This window comes from Barbus barbus (genome assembly GCF_936440315.1).
Source record: "Barbus barbus genome assembly, chromosome: 42".
Taxonomy (NCBI): Eukaryota; Metazoa; Chordata; class Actinopteri; order Cypriniformes; family Cyprinidae; genus Barbus; species Barbus barbus.
The window spans coordinates 10156498-10182193 of NC_136720.1; the positions used below are offsets into that span (position 1 = coordinate 10156498).

General features: G+C 37.0%; 1 protein-coding gene across 1 annotated transcript in view; it reads left to right on the plus strand.

Annotated features, from left to right (window-relative positions):
* Window positions 1–25696, plus strand: part of LOC306861593 (carboxypeptidase M-like) — a 49988-nt gene that overhangs the window by 15383 nt on the left and 8909 nt on the right. Inside the window, exons 4-5 of the mRNA XM_079403962.1 lie at window positions 6540–6709; window positions 24746–24933. Coding sequence (XP_079260088.1) covers window positions 6540–6709; window positions 24746–24933 — 358 coding nt within the window. The remainder of the gene's footprint in view (window positions 1–6539; window positions 6710–24745; window positions 24934–25696) is intronic.

Sequence of the window (25696 nt, forward strand, 5' to 3'; positions counted from 1 at the left end):
GAATAGATGTCAGGAATCTACAGCGCTCAGCCAGATAAACTCACAGCAGTTTAGTATGACAGCAAAATCCTGTTTGAATTTGAATGCTTTCTTAAATTAAGCTGGAGTCCTCTACCATTTCCTCTCTCACAGGTGTTTTGTTTCACCAACAAGTATAAGCTTGGCCTTAAATGTATCACCACACAGGTGTGAGAGATCTGTCTGTGCCCTCACACACATGCTGAAATGTTTTGGTGTGCGCATCAGGGCATCGTATGAAGATCATGTTTTTCAGGCCTGGTGTTGGCCCTGCGATCACGTCTGGAGCACTGAGGGTGTGCCGTATGTGTTGGTGTGGGTCTTTTGAAGAGGAAATGGTAAACAGTTCTTGGATCTTCTCATAATTTGCTGTTCTCCCTTACAATAGATGGACACCATGTAAACTGTATGTTAGACAAAAACCACATCAATAAAGTTTCAGCCACTTCAATGTACTTTGTAAGCTAAATGTAATGACACCTCAACATATAACCGCTAAATAAAGCAATTTGCAGTGATGTGAACAATAAAAAGACAAGTACAATGTTTAAGAACTTCTAAGATGTCAATGAGACGTTACGGTTTCCCCAGAACAGTATAATTGCTGCTGAAATGGATGTTTGTTCTGAGACGAGTCAGTAAGTGCTGATGTAGACCGGAACAGGAAAAACTGAAAAGACCGTTAAATCATAATATCCCATAGTATAGATTCCAAAGAGAAAATAATTATATATATTTTTTTGTTTTGTTTGAAATTTATGGATTTTATTTGTTTATTTAAATGACGTGTATGTACGTTTTATTTACCTATTGAACTAATTTATTATACACTATTATAAATATATAATTTTAATTTGTATATTCATTGGCATGTTTTTCTTTGTGGGTGTCTTTTTATGAGTGAGATTGTTACAAGGTGTTATCACAATGATAAGCTGATGTCTGCTGTGGTCCGTTTCGGCTGTCACAGATAACAGTAATCATACATGCTCTTAGATGCAGAATGCAACACTCCAGGACAGAAAGTTTAACCCATAACTCTACTGGCTTGTACTTGTGCTTCATAATCACAGGTCTCATGGTGTCACAGTGTGTGTTTAACCTCACTAAGTGTCACTAAGATATATTTTCCATGAAAAAGGTTTGTTCTCGTGACAAATGGAGGCAGTCGTTTCTCAGAAAGAGAACACAGACATCCACACCAGACCGATAATATCTGTAGTCTCAATGCTTGCCATGGTGTCTTACAGTATATGAGCGCCTCGGGCTTCAGGTTCTGCGAGTAGTTTTTGGTATAGCTGCTCCTGTAAGATGTGAATGGCAGTGGTTTGCACGCCACACCACATCAAAGTACCTGTGACGTCCAGAAGAGACCACAATGATTTAACATGAATGATCCATTCAGTGATGTCTTCCAAGAAAGGAACCGTTCATTTCCTGCTGAAGATACTGACATCTCTTTTAAGCATGACAAATACTTATGTAAATACTGAGGTGTGAGTTTATATTTAATTATTTTAGTTTATTAGGCAAGAAACACATTTGCTGTGGTGAATTTCAGTTGGACAGTTAATAATATGGATCATTTTGACTCCCATGTCCTAAACTTATTACTTAATAATAAAAGTAGCTTCAACCGTGATTGATAAGGCAATTAGACAGTCAGTTACTTGATTTCCATTTTGTTGGGCATTCTGGGTAACCTGTCCCACAGCGTAATCTCAGTGGTCTGTAAGGACCACCCATTGGCCCAACGGCTGAATTCATTGGCGTAGGGCGAAGGTAAAATGCATGTAGTTATTTTACTTGCGCTTCTGCAAAGCTCACTTAATTTATCAAGCTTTAGTGTCAATATGACTCCGTGCGCCTTGTTTAATCTGACTCCAAACAAGGATTTTGAGATTGGACACTTGAAATTGAGTCATCACAATTGTGAATTTTTTTTTTAATTTATTTATTTTTTTCCCATCATTGTCAAACAGTTACTTGTCACTGGTAAGATTGGATGGTGTAAAATTTGATGTCATTTGTTTTACTTTTATATAGTTTATTAGGGCCCAAGCCAGTAATGCGCAGGGCCCTATTGTTCCCCTAAGGATTTTTATTGTTTTTTCCCAACTATCCGGGCACTTTTGGGGGCCTTAACGTTAGGGGTGGGCGATATGGGAAAAATATCATATCATGATTTTTTTTATAGAAATATCACGATTCACGATTTTTATCACGATTCTTTGTTAGTTTTACTATTTTGGTTTTACAAGTTGTCTGAGCATTACAGCCAAACTAGAAAGACAAAGATGCATGGCAGATATTTAGGCCAAAGTGGGCGAAGATAAAAAATCTTTGTCATTATTTTATTTTTCTTATTAAAAAATAAGAACAAAGATACACATAATATACAAATAAAACAAACAGTGCTTTATTTCCAGGTACAATAGGTGTATTTAGCAGAGCATTCAATGAAATTGAATGAACAAATATAAAAATAAAACACTAGATAGACTGATTCCTAAAGCAACTGTATTAAAGTGTTTCAGTCAAGAATAGTGAGTGATTTTTCTCTTTTGCGTTTTGTTTTGTTAACGTTAAATGAATAGTTCCCCCACAAATTAATATTCTGTTATCTGTCTGTCAATTCTGTCATAATGTTGTATTTTTATATCATCATTTACTCAAAAGTTGTTTTAAACCGGAATGAGTTTCTTTCTTGTGCTGAACATTTATAAATGCTATATTGAAGAAGGTGGAAAACCAAACAGTTGCTGGTCCTCAGTGACTTCCATAGGATTTTTCTTTCCTACTATCAAAGTCAATGTGGACCAGCAACTGTTTGGTTTTCCACTGAGTAAATAATGACAGAAATTAAATTTTAGGGTGAACTATCCCTTTAATGACAGTCGACAGCACATTTAGTGTCCTGTCCCTTTAAGAGCTGCACGCATCTAATATACAGTACAGGCACGCATCCGTTTCTCTCTTAACTAATTACTTTCATTTTAGAGATAACCAACTCAGTCTGTATGTAAACCTTGTGTGTTTTGACAGTATTAGCGCAAAATATAACTTAGTTGAGTAATCAGGCGCTGTTAGACAGGCGTTTTAGTGCGCGTGCTTCAGGTGTATGCGCTCAGAACAAGCGCACGTCAGACCAGCGCGCGAATTAAACCTTTAACCAGCAAGGCTTGTATGCAAATAATGTACTTTTGCGATCGCGAATAAGTGCAGTGTCCTGTCTGAGTAACTCTACTGCTGTATGTCGTGTTGTACAGTATATAGAGACGGAGGCGCCAGAACTGTATTTGACAATGTGCGCGGTAGCGCGATACTACGATATTTCTTAAAAAGCAGAACGTGGAGACATTTTTATCGTCCACGATCAAAAATCGTCATATCGCACACCCCTACTTAACGTGCTCAAACTCTTGAAAATAGGCACGCACGTTGGAACCTGCGGCCATTAGGACGCCACAGAGGCTGGGACCCGGGCGTGGCACGGGCTCTACGGCGCCCCCTGGAAAATTGACAGAAAACACGATGTATAGCTCACACATACTTGCACGTATTCATATGAAACTCGGTACACATATAGAACTCATTGAGCTGAACAGCTTCCGCGCAGCATGTCATAGGCTCCGCCCAACAGGAAGTCGGCTATTCAGGGCTGTTTAAAAAGCGCATGCTCTGGAATTTGATATACTCCTGAGGATTTCCATACGATTGCCAGCAAACTCGGTGAACATGATCTCAAGACATTGGGGACGCTAAATTGCGAAGATATTTTTGATATCTCGAACGGTTTGCCCATGGCGAGGCGATGAAGTTATGGCAAAAAATGAGACCCAGGAAATGCCTAATAACGTCGACATATATTGTCTGATTTTGATCAAACTTCAGTGGTTTCTTCGTTGTATGATGCCGATCGGATAGATGTGACTTTTATGACTGAAAGTTATAGCGCCACCAACTGGCTGCAGGAAGTGGAGCGCCACCTTTTGTCAAAAATGGGGGGGGTTAGTTTCAGCTACAGACACCAAACTTGGTACATAAATTGTTCACATTAAGCCGGACAACTTTCTAATTTACAGTCATTAGCTACGACCAACAGGAAGTCGGCTAGATTTTTTATTTTTTTTTAAACGGGCTGTAAACAAATTCATACTCCTCCAAGCAGAAACCAAAAATTCACACCAAACATTTTTTCACATGATGCCAAGATCCTGAAGATGCTAAATTGCGGCCGGATTTAGGATATCTTGAATTTATTAAAGTTAAAGTAAAAAAGAGAACACAATTTATTTTTTCTTTTAAGAGCAGCTTCCAAACAAAAAATTACATACACAGAACAAGACAGTCTGAGGATATGTGATTAATTTCATGAATTTACAATACACTATGGCGAGAAGAAAATTTTAAAACTTATCAGAGATCTGCTGTCACTGTGCTTCTAATGTGTGCGGTGGGTGACTTGGTGGGTGACTGACTGTGTGAGTTCAGTGAGTGTGGAGGGGGAGGGAGAGAGTGAGTCTGTTTAAACTTATCAATAAAATCCTTAAAAATGCTTTATAAAGCATTAAAGGTTTTGATAACACTTTATAATTAAGTCTCATTTGTTAACAGTAGGGAATGCATTAACTAACAATGAAAAATATATTTTTTACAGCATGTTAATTCTTCATTGATAGTATGAACTTACAATGAACAAAATTTTTAATGTTAGAAAAATAGTCATGTTCAAAAGATAAAACTTAAAATTTTATTAATGTTAACACATTTTGGAATTAATATTGATCAACATTAAATGGTATATAATTATTAATGATGTTAACTAACAACAGTTAAATGTTGTTTTTTTAACATTGGTTAATTCACAAATAACATTAAATATTAACAATATATTTTTTACTTTGTGTTAGTAAATTATTCATGTTAGTTCATGGAAAAATAAATCATTAAACAATGCTTAAATCATTAAAAGCTATGGTAACTATAATGTCTAATTTTTTAACATTAATAAATGCATTAACTAACATGAACTACCAATGAAAAATATATTTTCACAGCATTTATTAATGTTTGTTGATGTTAATCAAAATGTTTGTTAATTCACAGTGCATTAACTAATGTTAACAGATAAAACTTTAAATCTTAATAATGTTTCAGTTTTGAATATTAACTAACACTAATAAATACGGTAACACTTTCTATGAAGCCGGTATTTGTAATACATTATAAGGGTATTCTTAAAGCATTATAATGAATGCATAATGCATTATAAAAAACCTTGTGTGTTTAAAATCTCATGAATCATAACAACAATAATAATACAATATACGGTAACATACGGTAAATGCTTTTATAAGGTATAAATCGTCCTCACTTTAGATGACCTCACACAAATAAAAGGCTGGCAACTGCTAAATGTTTTATAACTACCTGAATTAATCATGAATTACAGCAGGAATATGTTAATAAAGCATTTATTAACACACTGAGCAATTATCTAAATAATGATTTATAAATGTACATTTAAATAGTTTATTAATCATTTACACTTTCTAAGTGATCTTATGATCCACTGAAAACTCCTAAACAACTGGTTTGTAAATAACAATAATTTAGAAATGTTAAATTGATCATTAATATAGTATGAAAAATACAATTATTAAACTATGTATATGTGTATATATGTATATACATGTGTATATATGTATATGTATCATTTATAGCTGCCTATAAACACCTTAGGACATCTCTTGAGTGCATGAATGTTTATATAAAACTAATTGTATTAGTAGACTTAGGTAGGGTAGGTAGAATGTTCACATACTTGCAAATAATCATATACTCAGTTTGTCTGTTGAGGAACCATCAAAATAAAGTGTTAGCATACAGTATATTCAGCAGACACACTACTAATACTCTCATGACTGCTAGATGACATGTAGTTGCAGAGTTTCTTATAATGTTATTTAGAATGCATTATGCATTAATTATAATGCCTTAAGAATACCTTTTATTACGTGTTATAAATACGGGCTTCATAGAAAGTGGTACCATAAATACTAGATAATTATTGTTCATGTTCATTAATATAGTTAATGTTAAAAACTGAAATATTGAAAAGTGTTATAAAGTTGTATATGTTGTTCTGTGTGTGTGTGTGTTTCACAGAGTTGTTGGTTTGGATTAACCCTTTAATTGCCGTATCCCTTAAAACCAAAATGCCAGAGGGTTACTGTGATGCGTGTGCTCGCTGGGCACCGTTTTATTGATGCCACCGGGGTGGCGTATGCATTGACGGCTTGGGCCCGTCATCGCTGCTTGCAGCTATATTTGATTTAATTTTTTTAATATCACTATTTTTGTGTATATTTCTTTTTTTAATGAACATGGCTGTTATCATACTGCTTTTTCAGTTGCTTATTAAAAATAAACCACTAAAGGTCGTGCATTACAGTAAGTTTACCATGCTTACCGTGTTAGTGTTGTTTGTTTTTGACTGTCTTTGTTTCTGTGTTCAGGCTGTGGGCCGTGTGTTACTGCTTCAGTTGATCGATTATCTGACCAGCCGTTACCGGAGTGATCTGCTGGTGACACGTTTGTTGAACAGCAGTCGTGTGCACATTCTGCCATCCATGAACCCGGATGGCTTCGAGTCATCTACCCGGGAATGCATGTATACAATAGGCCGGTAAGTGTGAGAGAGATGCTAAAGCTGTATGAACAACAGCTGGCATGCACAAAGTTTAGCATAGGCATATGGTTAAAATCTGGACATAAGAAACGATCAATGAACCATCAACATTATGTCCTTAATTTGTGTACTTATTGCGTACATACAGGGATAGTTCACCCAATAATGAAAACTATTGTCAACACAAAAAGACCAGTGTTGAAACGTATTGGCTACTACCTTGTGATGTTTCTAGTCTCAGGCCTACTAGGGACAATGTGCTGTAGAGTTTCATTCTGAGTGGACTGGGTAGTTTAAAACATTAACGTTTGTACATTGAAGAAAAGGAGAATAATTTTTTCCATAATCACCCTTTAACATCCAGATGAACCAAATCATTTGTTCTTTCAAAAGCTGAATTAATTTTGCTGCAAGGAATTCAGAACAGTTTATTTCCAAGTTGTCAGAGCCTGTAATGGTCTGCCTAGAGAAATCATGCCTCAGATGAGAAGTTTAGAGATACAGCACACTTTTCTCTCAAATCATCCAAAACCTTGATGATAAGCAGGATGAAAATGCCGAAAACACACGTTTTATCTGGCATGAGGGATTTTACTCACACATACAGATGCACAAAGATAAACATAAACATCCAAACAGACTGAAACTCAAACTGTGGGACCCACAGACTCCCAAACAATGGTACATATTTTTCCTGGAGGAAAGGGGTGTCATAAGCCCTGAAGCAATGGAAAATAACTTCTTGGTCTGTCGCCACAACCTGCTGATAAACAAAAATGTACCCATGTGGAAAAATGGTGAAATCTGCAATTGGAGGATATGAAATCTGCTATCTGGATCACTGAGTTTAATTCATCCCTGTGGATGAAACAATGCGGCTTTTGACCAGACGGTGCCAACCAGACGGCAAAATGCTGTACACTGTATCACTTTGGTGTCTTCTGATTTTAATGATAACAATCAAAGACAAGTCAGCACCTCATGTTGTTCTTTTCTGTTTAGAGAAACTAGATGTAGATGGGTTGAATAGAGGCAAGATGTGGGAGTTCCCATTGGGTGATCTCAATCTGAAATCACTCTGTATGATTAGAAATAAAGTGAACTAATCCCTTGAAAGCATGAATGTTTTGCTAGTTATTTTACGTAACAGGGTTTTAGTGTTCAATGAAAAAAACATTTGTGAAAAGTGTTAAAAACAGAGTTATGTTTTTGCAAATTAACTCTTAATTTGCTTTTAGCTACTGGCAGGTGTTTTGCTTTGTTCTCGAGAGAACAGGGTAGATAGATATCTATGGAAGCCTGTTTATGCCACTGAACAAAAAATAAAAAAGGTAATTGCGACTATCTAGCAAATCTGACTTTTTTTTTTCTTCTCAGAATTGTGAGATTTAAACTCGCAAACGCGAGTTATAAAGTCCAGTTCTGAGGAGGAAAAAAGACTGTTCTCAGAATTGTGTGTTTATCTCTCACAATTCTGACGTAATTTCTCAGAATTGCGAGTTTACATGTTGATGTAATCTTGGAATTGTGAGGGGGAAAAAAGTCAGAATTGTGAGAAAGTTGCAATTCTTTTTTTTTTTTTTTTTTTTTATTCAGTGGCAGAAATAGGCTTCCATAGATATCAGCTCTGTTCTTAACCCTAGTGTTCAGTGATAATTTAGAAGTGATTTATTTGAGGTGTCTGTTCATTTTTCCTACAGTCTCAGACAGCAACCTTTTTGCTCTCAAAAACGGCAAGTTAAGTTCATGTCTATGCACACTCTCCAGTATGTTTAGTGTCAAATGTGACCCTGGACCACAAAAGCAGTCATAAGGGTCAATTTTTCAAAATTGAGATTTATAAATAATAAAAAGCTGAATAAATTAGCTTTCCATTGATGTATGGCTTGTTAGGATAGGATGATATTTGGCCGAGATAAAACTATTTAAAAATCTGGAATCTGAGGGTGCAAAAAAATCTAAATATTGAGAAAATCATCTTTAAAGTTGTCCAATTTAAGTTTTTAGCAATGCATATTACTAATCAAAAATTAAGTTTTGATATATTTATAGTAGGAAATTTACTAAATATCTTCATGGAACATGATCTTGGCATAAAATAAAAATAGGTTTTGACCCATACAATGTATTTTTGGCTACAAATATACCCCAGCGACTTAAGACTGGTTTTGTGGTCCAGGGTCACAAATGTGTGATTTTTATATTCATTTGAAGTTATTGTTTTGGGAGTTGGGAGCAACGCCAACTTGAAACCTGTGATGATCCTTGAGAAGAACCCCTTCTTAAAATATAAAGGAAAATATCATCGTTCTAAAGCCAAATCAAATGATCAACAAGTTAACAGCATATTGTTTCCTACATTGTCCAAAAAAAACAAAAAAATAACAACTTAACTTGTCACTGCGGCAGTACGTTTAAAGGGACTACCACACCAATGATGTTCTACCTGAATTTCTTACTGTTACGGGAATGTTTCAATTCATTACTTGTATAACACAAATAATGCATGCATATATGAATATGCATAAATATTGTTTCAAAGCAGCTATATTGCATTGCAATCACATTTAATTCTGTTTTTTATCGGAAATCATAGGTGATTGAGTCAAATCAATTTTGGTAAATGTTACATTGTTATATAGTGATCTGTGAGCCACTAAGGCTGTTAGTGAAGTGATAAAATTGAGCTCAACATTATACAAAAGAGCAGTAACAGAGTAAAGTCCTGTTAGAACAAATTCCAACTGGCAGCACAGCGACTTGGCAACCAGCCACAATTAAACCTCTGTAAGTGTGAATGCACAATTAAAAAGTAGCTGCCTTTTATAGGCAGTTGACAGTGAAGCAACCCACTAGGTTTTGCAATGGAGGCCGTGTGAAACAAGTTCAGTCATATGTCCAACTCTGTACGCCCCAAAATTTTGGAGACGCACCAGACCTCATCTAATAACATAGAAGCCACATCCTTGAATACAAACCATCCCGCTCCTGCAGCCTGAGACTACATAAGCGCTCCTGCTCAGATGGGGCGCAATTGGAAACAGATCTAATCTGGATTTGATGATATGGTGGGCAAGCTCAGAGAGAAGGATATTGAGCAAGAGCGAAAGCGAGCAAGCATGCTACAACAGCAGCCACGCAGCTGTGCACATTGACGATGATGACGATGGTATTTTTACGTGCTGCGGTTCGCTCTTATTGCCCGTCAGTCGCTGCCACTGTCTCTTATTTTGATTCAGCGGAGCTCAAACTATGACTCTTCACGTGAGGAACAGATGGGAAGCACAAGCAAATGAACAGTTTTAATTCCAGTTCTGAATCCGGTTACTTAAAGAGGTCATGAAATGCAGTTTCAGATTTGACCTCGTTTCTCAAAATTAGTTCATAAAGTTTACCAAGTTTTTTTTGTACCAAAACAAGTCAGATATTTGTAGAAATAGTCAGCCGTTTTGCACAGCTTCGGTTTCTTCATTCTTCAAGTTGTACTTGAAACATTTTCTATTTTCTCTCAAATGCTTCCTCCACTCCGTCCTCCCATTGTACTGTAAGCTCCTCAAAATATGCCAGCTTGGCTGTTGTGGACCAAAGGACGTTTTGGAATCACAATATCTGGGGGAAACACCAGTTGTTTATTTCTTTTTTTCCACATTCCTCCTCCAGTCTTGAGCAGAATGCTTGACTGCTTGAGACTGCTTGCATCTTTTGTTGTCATGTGGGGCATTGGAGGTTGGCCGGCTGGTGTGAGGTAGGAAAATCCTACTGATGATTGTAGAGAAGCATTTGTGGTAGTTCACCTCTGTTCCAGGACTGATGCCAGCTGTTTTAGAACTTGATTATGCTGCCACGTCTTAACGCTGTTGAGTGAGGCTTGTAGCTCATGCTGGTCGTATGTGTCTCAGGGATGCAGGTGCTTTACACGGGGAACAAGAAGTGTCTTCTCCCAACAGCTGAGGTTCTGAGGTGTGGGTGGGAGATCATCTCTCTTGATGAGAAAGTTCAGTTTAGCTCAGCTAAGGTCCCTCCATTTCCCAGATATTACACCAGCTGAGTTTTCTCTTTTTTAGGTTCAACCAGTTAGTTCCTTGACCCTGCTTGGCCACTGAAATGGCTTTAGCGTGCCGTTCTGGATCCTCCAGCCTCCTCATCTCCTCCACAACGTCTCTTCTGCTTTGAAGTTGCCTTATACCATTGATTAGATTTTGGGATGAGCCCAAAGCCTGCTCTCCCTTGTTGGACTTGAATAACCAAATCCCTGAAATGAAGAGCTGACCTTTTATCGTGCATGACTTCAATTGGATTCCACTTTCTTTTCTGCTGCCACCCGAGTAGCTGCTATTCGAATAGCAACAGCAATCTTCAGTCAGTGAGGGTCATAACCACTCTTGCTTTAGTACATTTGAATTCTTCCAGCAGATTTGTAATGGGTAGTTGCAGTTTGCCATTCCCGTACAATCCCTCAGCACTGTGGAAGTCCGAGCCACTGTTTGACTTGTGCGCTTACCCTCTCCAAGCTTTTCCACTTTGCTGAGGTGAATCTCGTACTCTGTTAAAGGACATGTCTCTTTCCAAAAAATGTATGCAAATTGTTTAATATCTAAGGCATACATTTCTAATAATTGTGCAGTTAATTCCCCTTTTTTTCCAGAAAGTTTTGGAATATTTGTCCTCTCCCCAAATTTGACACTACTGAAACACAGTAATAATAATTTAATTAGAATGGATATTTTGACCTATCAAGATTTTGCTTGCATCTAGATTGTAAACATATTTTTATTGCTATTTTATTTTTTTCCAGCGGTAAATCAATACATGTTTTTCAGTATTTCAGATGAGATTTGAGATTAGTTTTATTTTGAATTCAAATTTTTCTTTGTAAAAGGCTAAGGATGAAGGATCAAAGTTGAGCATTAATTTGAATATACATTGAACCAAAAACTATCATAACATCTTGGTTCATAATTCAGTATACTTTTTTATTTATTTATTTTTTTTAGGGCTTTTGATAGGACAGTTGAGAGCAGACAGGAAAGTAATGGGTGGATTATTTCAATATAATGTTTATAAGTTTGAATTTAGGGGTTAGGGTTTGGGACAGCCACTTCCCAATTGAAAGTACCCAATACAGTAGTCAACATTTGAAGTGGATGGAAAAAAGTTCATTGAAGTTGTCCTAAGACAAGAATGCATTTTGGTTTTTGGACAAAGGTTTTAATCCACTTCAAATTTTCACTACTGTGTATTATATATATATTTAAAATAAGTTATATATATATATATATAAAAAAAAAATTGTGGGTTTCAATACACTGTAAAAAATCCAATTAACAATGTTGGAAGGGCAAAATTAAGTTGAACTAATTTTATTGCTTGGGCTTAGTTGAGAAGACATATTAAGTCTGCACAAATATATTTTAAAATGTTAAATGAATGGTTATTTTCAAATCTAAATCTTGACTAAACTAATAAAACCAAATCCAGCCAACACAGGGATCATTCTGCACATGCACAAGCCTTTGACTTTGCGGGAGAAACAGCGCCACCATCTTGTCAAGTTCACGCGTCAGGTAAGTTGCAGTAAATATTTTTTTTAGACTAAATTGAAAGAGAAAATCAGGCAATATATTCAATTTTTTGAGTGGACATTTGGAAAGTATTTTATGAGTTGTATTTCTGAAGAAAAGTGGATAAGACCGTGTGTCAAATTCAGGCGTCAGGTAAGTCAAGTGGCACTTAATAAATATTTGTACTTGACGTTAGACTGAATTTATGAAAACATTTAAAAGGTGTAAATGTTTTATTTAAAATTTATATATTTGTACACAAACGTACAACATATATAAAACATTGAATAAGCATTGTATGATCTGTCTGAGGGAAATTTAAGTGAAGGGAATGTGGTCTTTCAACTTTTCAAATCAAAACAACCCTCTGGGGCCTGAGGTGATTTTGGGGCCCTTGAGATGTTTTGACATGCCCTGATATTTGTGCTTATTTCAGCTACTTATAACATACTATTGACCAACATGTATTTTTTTTTTGTATTCAGCACAAACTGTGCTACAATAATATGTGACCAAGATGGATGTACATGTTTGCATTTTTTTAGAAAAAAAAATTATGCGTGGTTAGTAAGTTTTTGGGAAAAAATGTAGCTGAAATAAGGCCATAAAACCCACACTACATAGTCCTGAATAAGACTTTTGAGTAATCAGTCTTGTAGGCTAGAATATTTACTTCACAATTATGTGAAAATCATTCTGCTTAATCATTCACAGAAAACAATAGTAATTTACATTTTTAAAGACATGTTTTGTGATCGAAAGCCAATATGCGAGGGAGTGGTAATGGGCTTGAATATTAAGTGATTTTCACCTGAGAGACAAAGGGCCCTCCCCTAAAGCTGCTAATGGGCCATCAGTGTGACTGTGTCTGAGGCAGGTAAGACAGAGTGTGAGGAGACTGAAAACTTTTTTTTTTTTTTTTTTGTATTTTATTTACAACACAGGATAATCAAAACATACATAATTAAGGTCAAAGACACATTATTGTGCACACTGATCTAACCACAGAGATGTGAACAGACTTTGACTAATTAAGTTATGCTTAATACGACTAACGTTAATCGAAATCTATGAAACGAGTAACTTGATGTAAACCACTGTAATGCGCTCATTTGAAGTTAACATGGGCATGTTTAATGGGTTTTCGTGTGTAAACTTTTGCAATTGTCCCGTGAAGTAAAAAGACGTGACGAACAACAAGCCACAGTGAATTGTCGCTCTTTTTCAAACGTGTGGATTAACGTTAGACGGCATTTCTTTTCTTGTGAAGGCGCTTCGGAAGAGAAGTTCGTCGTTCCAAACAAAAATGAACAACTGAATCATTTCACAAGGCCGTTCAAAGCATCTCGGTCAGTTCCCTAGGTAGTGAATCAGTAGATCGTGCACACGAGTTCCTGCACTGGGTCTGGGGAAGACCATGGCTTAGTAAACACTGAGACAACTGATCAATCAATTTGTAAAACGTCACCACTGGTATTTATCAACAACATGCAGGACTGTTATATTTTAATATTATTTTTATGCTATTTGAGGTAACTTAGAACATGTACATTTCATATTATAGGGCTATTACAAATCCAGTCATCATCAATGCTCCCTGTTGTGCAATGGATTGTGGAATGGATTTGTGCCAAAAAAAGGTTGCAACTTCTGTTCAGTCGCAAATTTAATTAACTGATATTGATACATTGAAATTAAAATGTACTTTTAGCCAAAGGTTTCATTGGTGCTTTGTCATCTTTGCAAGATTTCAGATGTAACCCAGTCAGTTCTTCCAAGGCACCAAGCTCAAGTCAAGTCACCTTTATTTATATAGCGCTTTTAACAATACAGACTGTTCAAAGCACTTAACAGTATCAAATTGGAGGATAGCGTGTCAGGAATATATAAAAATAAGATCAAACACTCAATTTTCAGTTAGAGAGTTCAGAGATGTCATTGTCAAGATCAGTTTAGTTTAAATAGTATCTGCTAATCAAATTTACGATAATCACTAGAAATTAAGTGTCCCCAACTGAGCAAGCCAGAGGCGACAGCGGCAAGGAACCAAAACTCCCTCTGTGACAGAATGGAGAGAAAAAAACCTTGGGAGAAACCAGGCTCAGTTGGGGGGCCAGTTCTCCTCTGGCCAAGAGATAATTGTTTGTTTATTGTTTACTTATTGTTTTAATTAAAATTTTAAATGTATAAATGTATTTATTTCTATTTTATATTGTTGCAGTTTCTAACAATAATAGTATTACGTAGTTAGGTATTTTATAATTTATTTTCTTTTAGTTTTATCACATTCAAGTCGAGGTCTTCACTGGGGATATGTCCCCGGGGCTTATCCAGGTGTCCCGGCCTCCGCCAACGATCAGGGAGACATCATCTCCCGGTGCCCATCCACCATCTGATCCGGACACGGACTGAGAAACAGAATAAGAAAGAAACAGACAAATATTAACATGGATGCCATTCTTCTTACGATGTAACGAGTACATTGTGTGTTATGGGGAGTGTTGATCTAATTAATGCAGCCTAACAATCCTTTAATGGATTTGAATAATGGAAGCGTATTAGTGTTATGTGTAAGCCAGGTTAAGAAATGTGTCTTTTAATCTAGATTTAAACTGACAGAGTGTGTCTGCCTCCTGAACAGTGTTAGGTAGATTGTTCCAGAGTTTGGGTGCTAAATAGGAAAAGGATATGCCGCCCGCAGTCGATTTTGATATTCTAGGTATTATCAAACGGCCAGAGTTTTGAAAACGCAGCGGACGTGGAGGACTATGTGCTAAGAGCTCGCTCGGGTACTGAGAAGCTAAGCCATTCAGGGCTTTAATAAGTAGTTAACAAGATTTTAAAATCTATACAATGTTTGACAGGGAGCCAGTGCAATGTTGACAGAACCGGGATAATATGGTCATACTTCCTGGTTCTAGTAAGAACTCTAGCTGCTGCATTTTGGACCAGCTGTAGTTTGTTGATCAAGGTGCAGAACAACCACCCAATAAAGCATTACAATAGTCTTAACCTTGGTCATAAACGCATGAATTAGCATTTATGCATTTGACGTTGAGAGCATAGGTCACAATTTAGATTTTTTTTTTTAGATGGAAAAACGCAGTTTTACAGATCTAGAAACATGGCTTTCAAATGAAAGATTGCTATCAAACAGCACACCTAGGTTCCTAACTGATGACGAAGAATCGACAGAGCAGCCGTCAAGTGTTAGATAGTGTTCTAGGTTATTACATGTGGGGTTTTTGGGTCCAATAATTAATTACTCGTCATCCATTTTTTTTTTTTTATATCGACTGTGCATTCCGTTAGTTTCTCAATTTGGTGTTTCACCGGGCCGCGAAGAAATATAGAGCGGAGTATCATCAGCATAACAGTGAAAGCTAACACCATGTCTCCTGATAATATCTCCCAAGAGTAACAAGTAAAGCGTGAACCGTAACGGCCCTAGTACTGAGCCTTGATGTACTCTGTACTGCACTTGTGATCAATATGATACCTCTTCATTCACTGCTACGAATTGATGGCGTTCCGATAAGTACGATTTGAACCATGCTAAGGCACTTCCACTAATGCCAACAAAGTGTTCTAGTCTATTTAAAAGAATGTTGTGGTCGATAGTGTCGAACGCAGCGCTAAGATCCAGTAGCACTAATAAAGAGAGACAACCACAATCAGATGATAGAAGCAGGTCATTTGTAACTAATGAGAGCAGTCTCAGTATTATGATATGGTCTAAATCCTGACTGGAATTCCTCACAGATACCATTTTTCTCTAAGAAGGAATATAATTGAGGATACTACCTTTTCTAGTATCTTTGACAGAAAAGGGAGATTTGAGATCGGTCGGTAATTAACTAGATATTTGGGGTCAAGTTGTGGTTTTTTTAATGAGAGGCTTAATTACAGACAATTTGAAGGTTTTGGGGACATATCCTAATGACAATGATGAATTAATAATAGCCAAAAGAGGATCTATGACTTCTAGAAGCAGCTCTTTTAGTAGTTTAGATGGAATAGGGTCTAACGTACATGTTGTTGGTTTAGATGATTTAACAAGTTTATACAATTCTTCCTCTCCTATAGTAGAGAATGAGTGAAATTGTTCCTCAGGGGATCTATAGTGCATATCTAATAGATATATCTAATGCGATACTGTAGCTGACGGCTGCATGATTACAATTTTTATCTCTGATAGTATCGATCTTGGAAGTAAAGTAGTTCATAAAGTCATTGCTGCTGTGCTCTTGGGGAATGCCAACACCTGTTGATGCTTTTTTTCGTTAATAACCACTATATTGAATAAATACCGGGGGTTATGTTTGTTTTCTTCTAGAACAGACCGAAGTAATCAGATCTAGCAGTTTTTAATGCTTTTCTATAGGATAGGGTACTTTTCCACCAAGCTATACGAAATACCTCTAGTTTTGTTTTCCTCTAGCTGCGCTCCATTTTCCGGGCAGCTCTCTTTAGGGTGGGAGTGTGCTCATTATACCACGAAGTCAGACTGTTTTCTTTGATCTTCCTTAAGCGTAAAGGAGCAACTATCTAAAGTGCTAGAAAAGAGAGAGTCCATAGTTTGTTACATCAAGTTGTTCTGAGCTATTGGATATGCTGAGGAATTGAGATAAATCAGGAAGATTACTTTCAACGCAGTCTTGTGTGATAGAAGTGATGGTTCTACTTGTAACAAGGAGTAGAATTTACAGTTTTAGCTATATGGAGTTTACACAAGACTAGATAATGATCTTAGATCTCATCGCTTTGCTGCAGAATTTCAACACCACTAACATCAATTCCATGTGATATTAAATCTAGAGTATGATTTCGACAAGGAGTAGGTCCTGAAACGTGTTGTCTAAACCCAATAGAGTTCAGAATGTCTATGAATGCTGATCCTAATGCATCTTTTTCATTATCGACATGGATATTAAAATCACCAACAATTAAGACTTTATCTGCAGCCAGTACTAACTCGGATAGAAAATCAGCAAATTATTTATAATCTGTATGGTGCCCTGGTGGCCTGTATACAGTAGCCAGTACAAACATCACAGGGGATTTATCACTAACGCGTGTTTCTCTAGATAATGTTATACGCAGCACCATAACTTCAAACGAGTTATACTTAAAGCCTGCCCTCTGAGAAATACTGAGAATATTGCTATAAATTGTAGCAACACCTCCCCCTTTACCTTTTGGACGTGGCTCATTTTTATAGCAGTAATCTTGGGGGGTAGACTCATTGAAAATAATGTATTAATCTGATTTTAGCCATGTTTCTGTCAAACAGAGCAAATCTAGGTTATGATCATTGATCAAATCATTTACAAAATGTGCTTTTGTAGAAAGGGACTGATATTCAGTAAGCCAAGTTTTATCTATTGTTTCTCTGTATTGTAAGCAGTTTTTATTTGTTGAACATCAATTAGATTGTTACTCTTCATTTGGTTTGGATGTTTTCTGTATTTTCTAGTTCGGGGAACAGACACAGTCTCTAATCTATAGTGTGATTATCTAGGTGAAAGAGTCTCTATGTGCTGAGAATTAACTGACTTCTGTGATGTGGCTAGCAGACGGTCGGTTTAGCCAGTCTGTCTGCTTCCTGACCTGGGCCCCAGTTAGTCAAGTACGAACTCTAAGACTATGTGCCATATTTCTAGAGAGAAGAGCGGCACCACCCCAGGAAGGATGAACACCATCTCTTTTCAACAGGTCAGGTCTGCCCCCAAAACTTGTCCAATTGTCTATAAAACCTATGTTATTCTGCAGGCACCACTTAGACATCTAGCCATTGAGTGACGACAGTATGCTATGAATCTCATCACCCCGGTAAGCAGGGAGGGGGCCAGAGCATATTACAGTGTCTGACATCATACTTGCAAGTTCACTCACCTTTTTAACATTATTTTTAGTGATCTCCGACTGGCAAAGTCGAACATCATTAGCGCCGACGTGAATAACAATCTTACTGAATTTACGTTTAGCATTAGTCAGCACTTTTAAATTTGCCAAGATGTCAATCCCTCTGGCTCCCAGTAAACAATGGACTATGGTGGCTGGTGTCTCGATTTTCACGTTCCGTACAATAGAACCGCTCCACTGCAACTACATACTGTGTGTGCACTTTCAAGTCTAGGAGTTTGTTTTCATTCCAGGTAATATGTGCAAATGTTTAGAGTTTTTACTACAATTATAATGTGCTTTACTGTTCTCAGTGGCATTTACGCTAATATTAGTCGGTTTCATTTTTATTCCGAGGTGAATGTAGCCACCATCAGATGGTCACTGCAGTCACCCAGGTCCACTCCGTATCCAGACCAGATGGTGGATCAGCACCTAGAGATGACCCCTACAGCCCTGAATGTCAGCGGAGACCACGTCAGCTAGATGAGCTCCAGAGACCGATCCCCTTTGAAGACCTCGTTGGCCATCGGGGCAAGACCACGAGAACCAGACAAGTCCTCTGCTCAATCTGACCTGTTGCAGCCTAGAATTAAACCACGCTATGCTGGTTTTATCTGGCCAGAGGAGAACTGCCCCCTGACTGTGCCTGGTTGCTCCTAAGGTTTTCTACTCCATTTCTGTCACCGATGGAGTTTTGTGTCCTTGCCGCTGTCGCCTTTGACTTGCTTATTTGGGGACACTTGGCTGATTGCACAGACATTATTGAAAGAGAGTTGAACTGGATGATGTCATCACTGAATCACAGATGAACCGACTTTAACTGGAAAAATGACTTGTTAATGTCCTCTTGCATTGACAACTATTTTCCTGTTTGACTCTGTAAAGCTGCTTTGACACAATCAGTATTGTATAAAGCGCTATGTAAATAAAGGTGATTTGATTTTATATACTGTAACACATTTATGTACTATAACACCTGGGTCACTTTTTTTATATATACTTCTGCCTCATTTTAAAGATGTAATTGTGAACAGTAACAATATTTGTAAATGTTTGCTAACATTTGTTTAGCTTTTAGTTTTTTCTTAGTTCATTAAACAAAGTTTAAACTGGGTTTTGCAGTTGTATTACAGATGTCATGTTTTTCAACTGTAGCTTTAAAGGGATAGTTCACCCAAAAATGAAAATTTGCTGTTAATTTACTGACACTTAGGCCATCCAAGATGTAGGTGAATTTTTCTTTTTTTTTCTTCATTCCTGCATTTAGGTTGTATGAAAAATGTCATAAATGGAGATTAAATAAAGGCTATTATGTGTTGTAATGCGTGTTTAAGTGATTGATAAACCCCAGTTAATCATTTTTAATAATTCTGTTAGTCAAGTCACCTTTATTTATATAGCACTTTTAACAATACAGATTGCCAAAGCATGATTGACATGAAAAATTATACATTTAAATATTTTGATGTTCTTTTTCGAAAGTTTTTTTTTTTTTAGTTATTTAAAATGTTTTAAATGTAACGTTAAAATGATGATAATTTGAACGATAAAATTATGGGGGGTTTTGTTCTCGTGTAATCGACTATTGTTTTCAATGTCGACTGGTCGAAGCTGTACCGTTTAGTCAACTAGTCGACTAGACCCGCACATCCCTAATTCTGAGCGCCATGTAAATGGCTTGAAACATACTATAGTTTGTAAGTACTTGAGTTAGTAAGGGGTCAATTAGATTTATTCCTGCTGTTGCAAAGCCATTACTCCAGTTCTTCAGAAATGAATCTAATGTGCCAATCTGGTCCCCAAGTACCATTTCGTTATCAATGTTGAAAACTGAAAACAGGAATGCTTTGTGTATGAATGTTTCTTGTGGAGAAAGGAAGGACATATTAATTTATGGCCACCCACAATAATCATCCTTGGCATCTAATGCAGTAGATTGCTTGGATACGTTAGTTCTTTGCAGATATGAGTCACATATCATAATTAGCAAAATCATGTCATCCTTTAGATTGAGAGGAAATGTTGTTCTCAAAGGATTAATTGACCGGAAATGGACATTCTGATAAATTCATTTGGGAAACAGTGGATTTTCTAAGCTACCAAATATAGTCACAGTACAAAAGCGTCTGAAAATAGACCGTGTTGTTAGATTGATGTCCAATATGGCAATAATTTGACCTGCCGATTTAAGAAAAGGCAACTTTTGAGGTTTTAAACATTTAGGGGCGATCAAAAGATTCACAGATGTCTTGGTCTGGAGTTCCTCATTTTCTCACTGCGGAAAGAAGCGAACACACACGAACGGTTAGTTTGTCATTAGCGCAAATCAAACTTCTGAGGTTTCAGAGAAAGTACTATAATTGATGGCGAAAGCACAGCTGGACTGCAGGATTTTTTCCTCAGACCGAGTTCGAGAGTCTGCAGTGGAACGCGGCCACTACATCTTGATTTTTTAACATTTTAACACTTTAACATTTCACACACACTGTACACAGAGAGAGTGATGTCCTTTAAAGGGCAACACAATCAGTTTCTGCCTCGTTTTAATGTACAGGGATAATTATACAATTATTATAGGTCAAATTCTCGAACAGTGTAAACAGCGTGGATCTGCGGTGCTTTGAAACATTTGTTTTTGTTAGAGCGATATGTCAACCTCTGGCTTTAAAGAAGGGCAGATAGGGAAGGGTGGGGCGGAATGATGATAGGGAAAACCTGACTCTGTTTGTAATGGGATAGTGGCTTACTACTTACTGAATCCTACACAAAATATACAGTGTCCTGCACTATTTGAAAACCTAATAGTGATTATTATTGTAGAACTGACATTTCAAACCTCATCACACTACATACAAATGGCATAAAATTATCATCTTGGAAATCTAAAGCATTATTTTGTCTTTTCAAACCAATTTCTCTTGAATTCGCATTTTATGTAAATGTATTTTTGAACTTTTGGATGACAAACTTGTATTTTTGAGTGCACACAAAAGTAAATATCATATTATTTGAAAGTCCTCATGAGTTGTACATATGATTGTATTGATATGTCTTTTTGTCGTTTTTGGAATTTGACAGCCCATGTTCCCATTTGCTTCACTTTTATTGTACAACAAAAAGCCGATTGGCCATTCTGCTCTTTTGTTGGTTCCACTGAAGATTTGAAATAACATGAGATTCGATAAACAATGAGAGAATTTTTGGTAAGCTATTCCTTTAAGGATGAGTGAAACACGCCAGAAATTTTTCCGTTCTGCACCGATCACTCCACAGCCACAAAGCACAACATAAACACTATTAAATGCCTTTCACTCAGAGATTAATGGTTCTCACACATCCAGACGCCCCGTGACAGCCCTGATACTCCTCCAAATTATGCTGACAGACCTTGAGTGCAGGCTGACAAATATTTTGTGGCTGCATGTGTGCATGCTAAGAAATCTTACTCTGTGTGTGTGTGTAAAGTTGCACTTATATAGAAGTCATCCTGATAAATCAACTCCAAGCTCTCATTAAACAGCGGTTGAAGGAACGTAACCCCCACCAAGTTTACCCCCAGTATCACTCTATATATCTGAGATGGAGCAGTGTGTGTTTTTAGGCTAACCCAGGATCAGCTATACCCTAACAAAACCCAAAGCTTGAATAAGAAATGGCAGAAAAAGTGTCAGACAAGATGAAGCCCAGAGCGATCCGTTCTGCCCCATCAAACTAACAGCTCACCACTAATGGAAACCTCAAGAGCTCTTTTAGACAAATAGTTTATAGAGGCGAAAGCTGCTAATCAACCGTTTTTACGACCAAATCGGTTTCACGCCACATCGATCATCTTAAGCGTCTGCCGTGATTTAGATTCAAGGGTCTTAAGAGAGGATTCGGGTGTCTGGATGAGGCCTGCAATCAGCGAAAGAAAACAACCCAAGTCCAAACCGAGCCAGACACACGATAGAATCTGAGTGGATTTATGAGGTGCTTAATCAGTTTTCAAAAAGCTTTCAAACAAGTTGAAGAGCTTCAATATTTGTAAGAGAACTTGGCATAAGCAAGCTCATCTCTGCCATTAAACTACAACAGCCATTGAAGATGAGAGTACAGGCCAATTTTAATTTTTTTTTTTTTTATTGTATTGTGAAAGCGGGAAGAAACGGCTGTGCGAGAACGCCAGCGAAATGTTGCGCGTGCACACATCCTTTTTATTGAGCCTGGGTTGGTTTTGACGTCGACCACCCAAGGAGACTTGATTATTGAGCATCAAAACCTCAAGTAAACCTGTTTGTTTGTTTTTGTTTTTCTCCATCGTCATTGGCTTTTGAGTTGCATAAGACTATGACCTTGTGTGAAACCCAATGTAGAACAATGTAATATTTTATTATTGTTTTCTTTCCAAAGATATTTCAAAATCTTTTTATTTACACTTAAATCATCAAAATTCAACCAGTTTATGTTGATAATTGTTTGAATTCAAAATCAGCAAATTAGAATAAAATAAAACATTTTCTTTTGTATTTGATTTGATTTGATTTAGCAATATTGATATTTCAGCGCGTGTGCCTGCATCCAGACGTGCTGGTATAGTTCTGCTGCATTTGTGACCAAGAGAGGCCATTTAAAAGCACTTCAAATTGTTGCAACAGTAAGCAGATAGGAATCCCTGAGGGAAGCACTTCTGTATAGTGTAGAGCGGGCGCTCTGCGTTCGGGATTAAGAAGGATCGCTCCACCCGATGGTGTCACGGCCAACACTTTAATCCACCTGCAAATTTAGACCTGTCAGCGCAAGCTAATGCGAACGGCTGTCACTGGCCTGTTAGTTTGCTAGTTAGCTTTTTGATGTTCTTCATCCTTTAAGATTTGGTGTCAGCACAGATTCAGGCAGCACTGAGTCAGGTGCGCTACTCAAATCCACAAAATAATCATGTTATTGTTTGTGAAAGTTTGAAGGAAACTTTTTTTTTTTTTTTTTTTTTACATTTTTATGCATTTAGCAGACACTTTTATCCAAAGCGACTTACATTGCATTCAAGTTACAGTTTTTACATTATTTTATTTTTTTTATCAGCTCTTCCTTAAAAAAATGGGGTGAGTCAACATCACTAAACAGTGTTTTGGGGTAATGAGTTATTTAAAAAAGAGCCTATTGTGAGGGTCTAAGAGAAGGGGGAAATGCTAGTGAAAAACACAATTCTGACTGTTTTGGAGTTGTCGTCATAAGCTGACACTGCGTTTTGTTCTCTGTTGATGACTGTGGATTAGAATTTGTTTTTAATGAGCAGGCCACTTCAATCAATTGAATTCCTGTCATTCACAAAGCTGAACACATCCCCCATCCCTCGTATGTTCACTTATGAAATGTTTTGCTAATTTCCAGTCAGTCAGTGTAACACATTATACTCCTAAATCAGCATTGAAATAGTCTGAAGATCTGTGAAATAACAGTTTAAAGAGTTTAACGAGTTCTTGTTAGATTTTGCTTAACGTGATGGAAGTCTGAGATGGGTAATGAGACACATTAGTCTCAGGTAAATGCTAGACTAAGTGTAACCTTCTCCTGTATGAGAATGCGAAAGGATAAGCTATGTCATTTGTCTCGAACGTTCAATTGTGTGCATTATTTGGGACAAATACAGTGCCTTGCAAAAGTTTTGTTGCTTTTTCACATTAGTCTACACTAATGTCACACCATAATGACAAAGGAAAAATAAAAAAGATTTTCAACTTTGCTAATTTATTAAAAAGAAATACTTGAAATAAGTACTTTGCAAAAATAATCAAGTATGATTGGCAATTATCTTTCATTCTTCTCCTGACCTCTTCACCTCTGAGGCTCTGTCAGGTTGGATGGGGGCTGGCAGACATTTTTAGGCTTTAGAAATGTTTGATTGAGTTGGGTTCTGGCCAGCCAAGGACATTCACTGAATTGTCAGCCCATATGAGACATATGAGTAGCTGCCAGCATTGCTGCAGAGGTTGAAGGGGTGGGGGCTCAGCCTGTCGGTGCTCAGACCATACGCCGCACACTGCATCAAAATGGAGTCTGCATGGCTGTCGTCCCAGAAGGAAGCCTCTTCTAAAGATGATGCACAAGAAAGCCCACAAACAGTTTGTTGACGACAAGCAGGATTACTGGAACCATGTCCTGTGGTCAGATGAGAGCAAGATAAACTTATTTGGTCCAGATGGTGTCAAGCGTGTGTGTACTCACTTTTGTGGCCAGCGGTTTAGACCTGAATGGCTGTGTGTTGAGTTATTTTGAGCGGACAGCAAATTTACACTGTTATACAAGCTGTACACTCACTACTTTACATTGTAGCAAAGTGTCATTTCTTCAGTGTTGTCACTTGACAAGATATAAAATATTTACAAAAATGTGAGGGGTGTACTCACTTCTGTGAGATACTGAACATACACACACACACACACACACACAGTGCCAAGTGAAATAATCAGGGAAAACCATAGGTGAAGTGTAATCTCTGTGTGTAATGCTAAAATACAGTTTATAGTCGCAATTATTTCTGAAAAGATTTATTGAACCTGTTTTATGGTGTAACTGATTTCCCCCACAGGTACAATAAGAACGGAGTGGACCTGAATCGCAATTTTCCAGATGTGTTTGAGAGTAAAACAGATCAGGCAAGGGAGAAGGAGGTCAGGGCCGTAATGGACTGGCTAAAGTCGGAAAGTTTCGTCCTCTCTGCCAATCTCCACGGAGGAGCGGTGGTGGCCAGCTATCCCTATGACAATAGCAATGGAGGTCAGTTGCTAATGAAGCTATATCCTTTTTTTTTTTTAATTGATAGAGATTCATGTTAATGTTAACTGTATAAAGCTTACTGTGTCATATTTGAAATGAAAACTGTAAGTCCTGTAAATTTTCAATAGCATGAGAAATATAGAGAAATATTTTGTTCACAATGTAGTTTATCCTTGTTTGCTTTACAGTTTATAGTTTTCCAGCAAGTAAACTTCTAAATTACTATAAAAGCACCCCCCCCCCCCCCCGGTACACGTGTGTTTTTGCTGTGACGTTTTTGTGATTTTTACCAAGTAAATGTCAGAAAATGTTTTAAAGAATGTAAGAATATTATTAATGTTAGTAATATTTCAAGATCAACAACACATAGGAACTTAGGCTTACTTGATCATCCATACATTTTTAGAAAATCTTAAAATATTGACCGATGCAGTATGCTTTTGAGGAATCTTTTACTTGTCTCTCTACTGTATTTGCATTACATTGTTTTTATGTAAATTACAAGACATCCAGTTTTAGTATAGTTCATCTTGTTTTTGGTCATAAATATCATCAGTTGCACCAAATTTAATATTTTTGCTTAGTTTGAGCCTCTAAAAATGTAATTGAAGTTTATCTTATTTTAATTTAATTTATATTTTATATTAATTTATATTTATTTTGTTTTATTTTGATTTCTCCTTCAATTTGAGCTTTATGTTCTCTAATAGACCTTATGTAGCTCTGCCCCTTTTCAGCACTGCACTTGTCTTCTGTTTTCTGT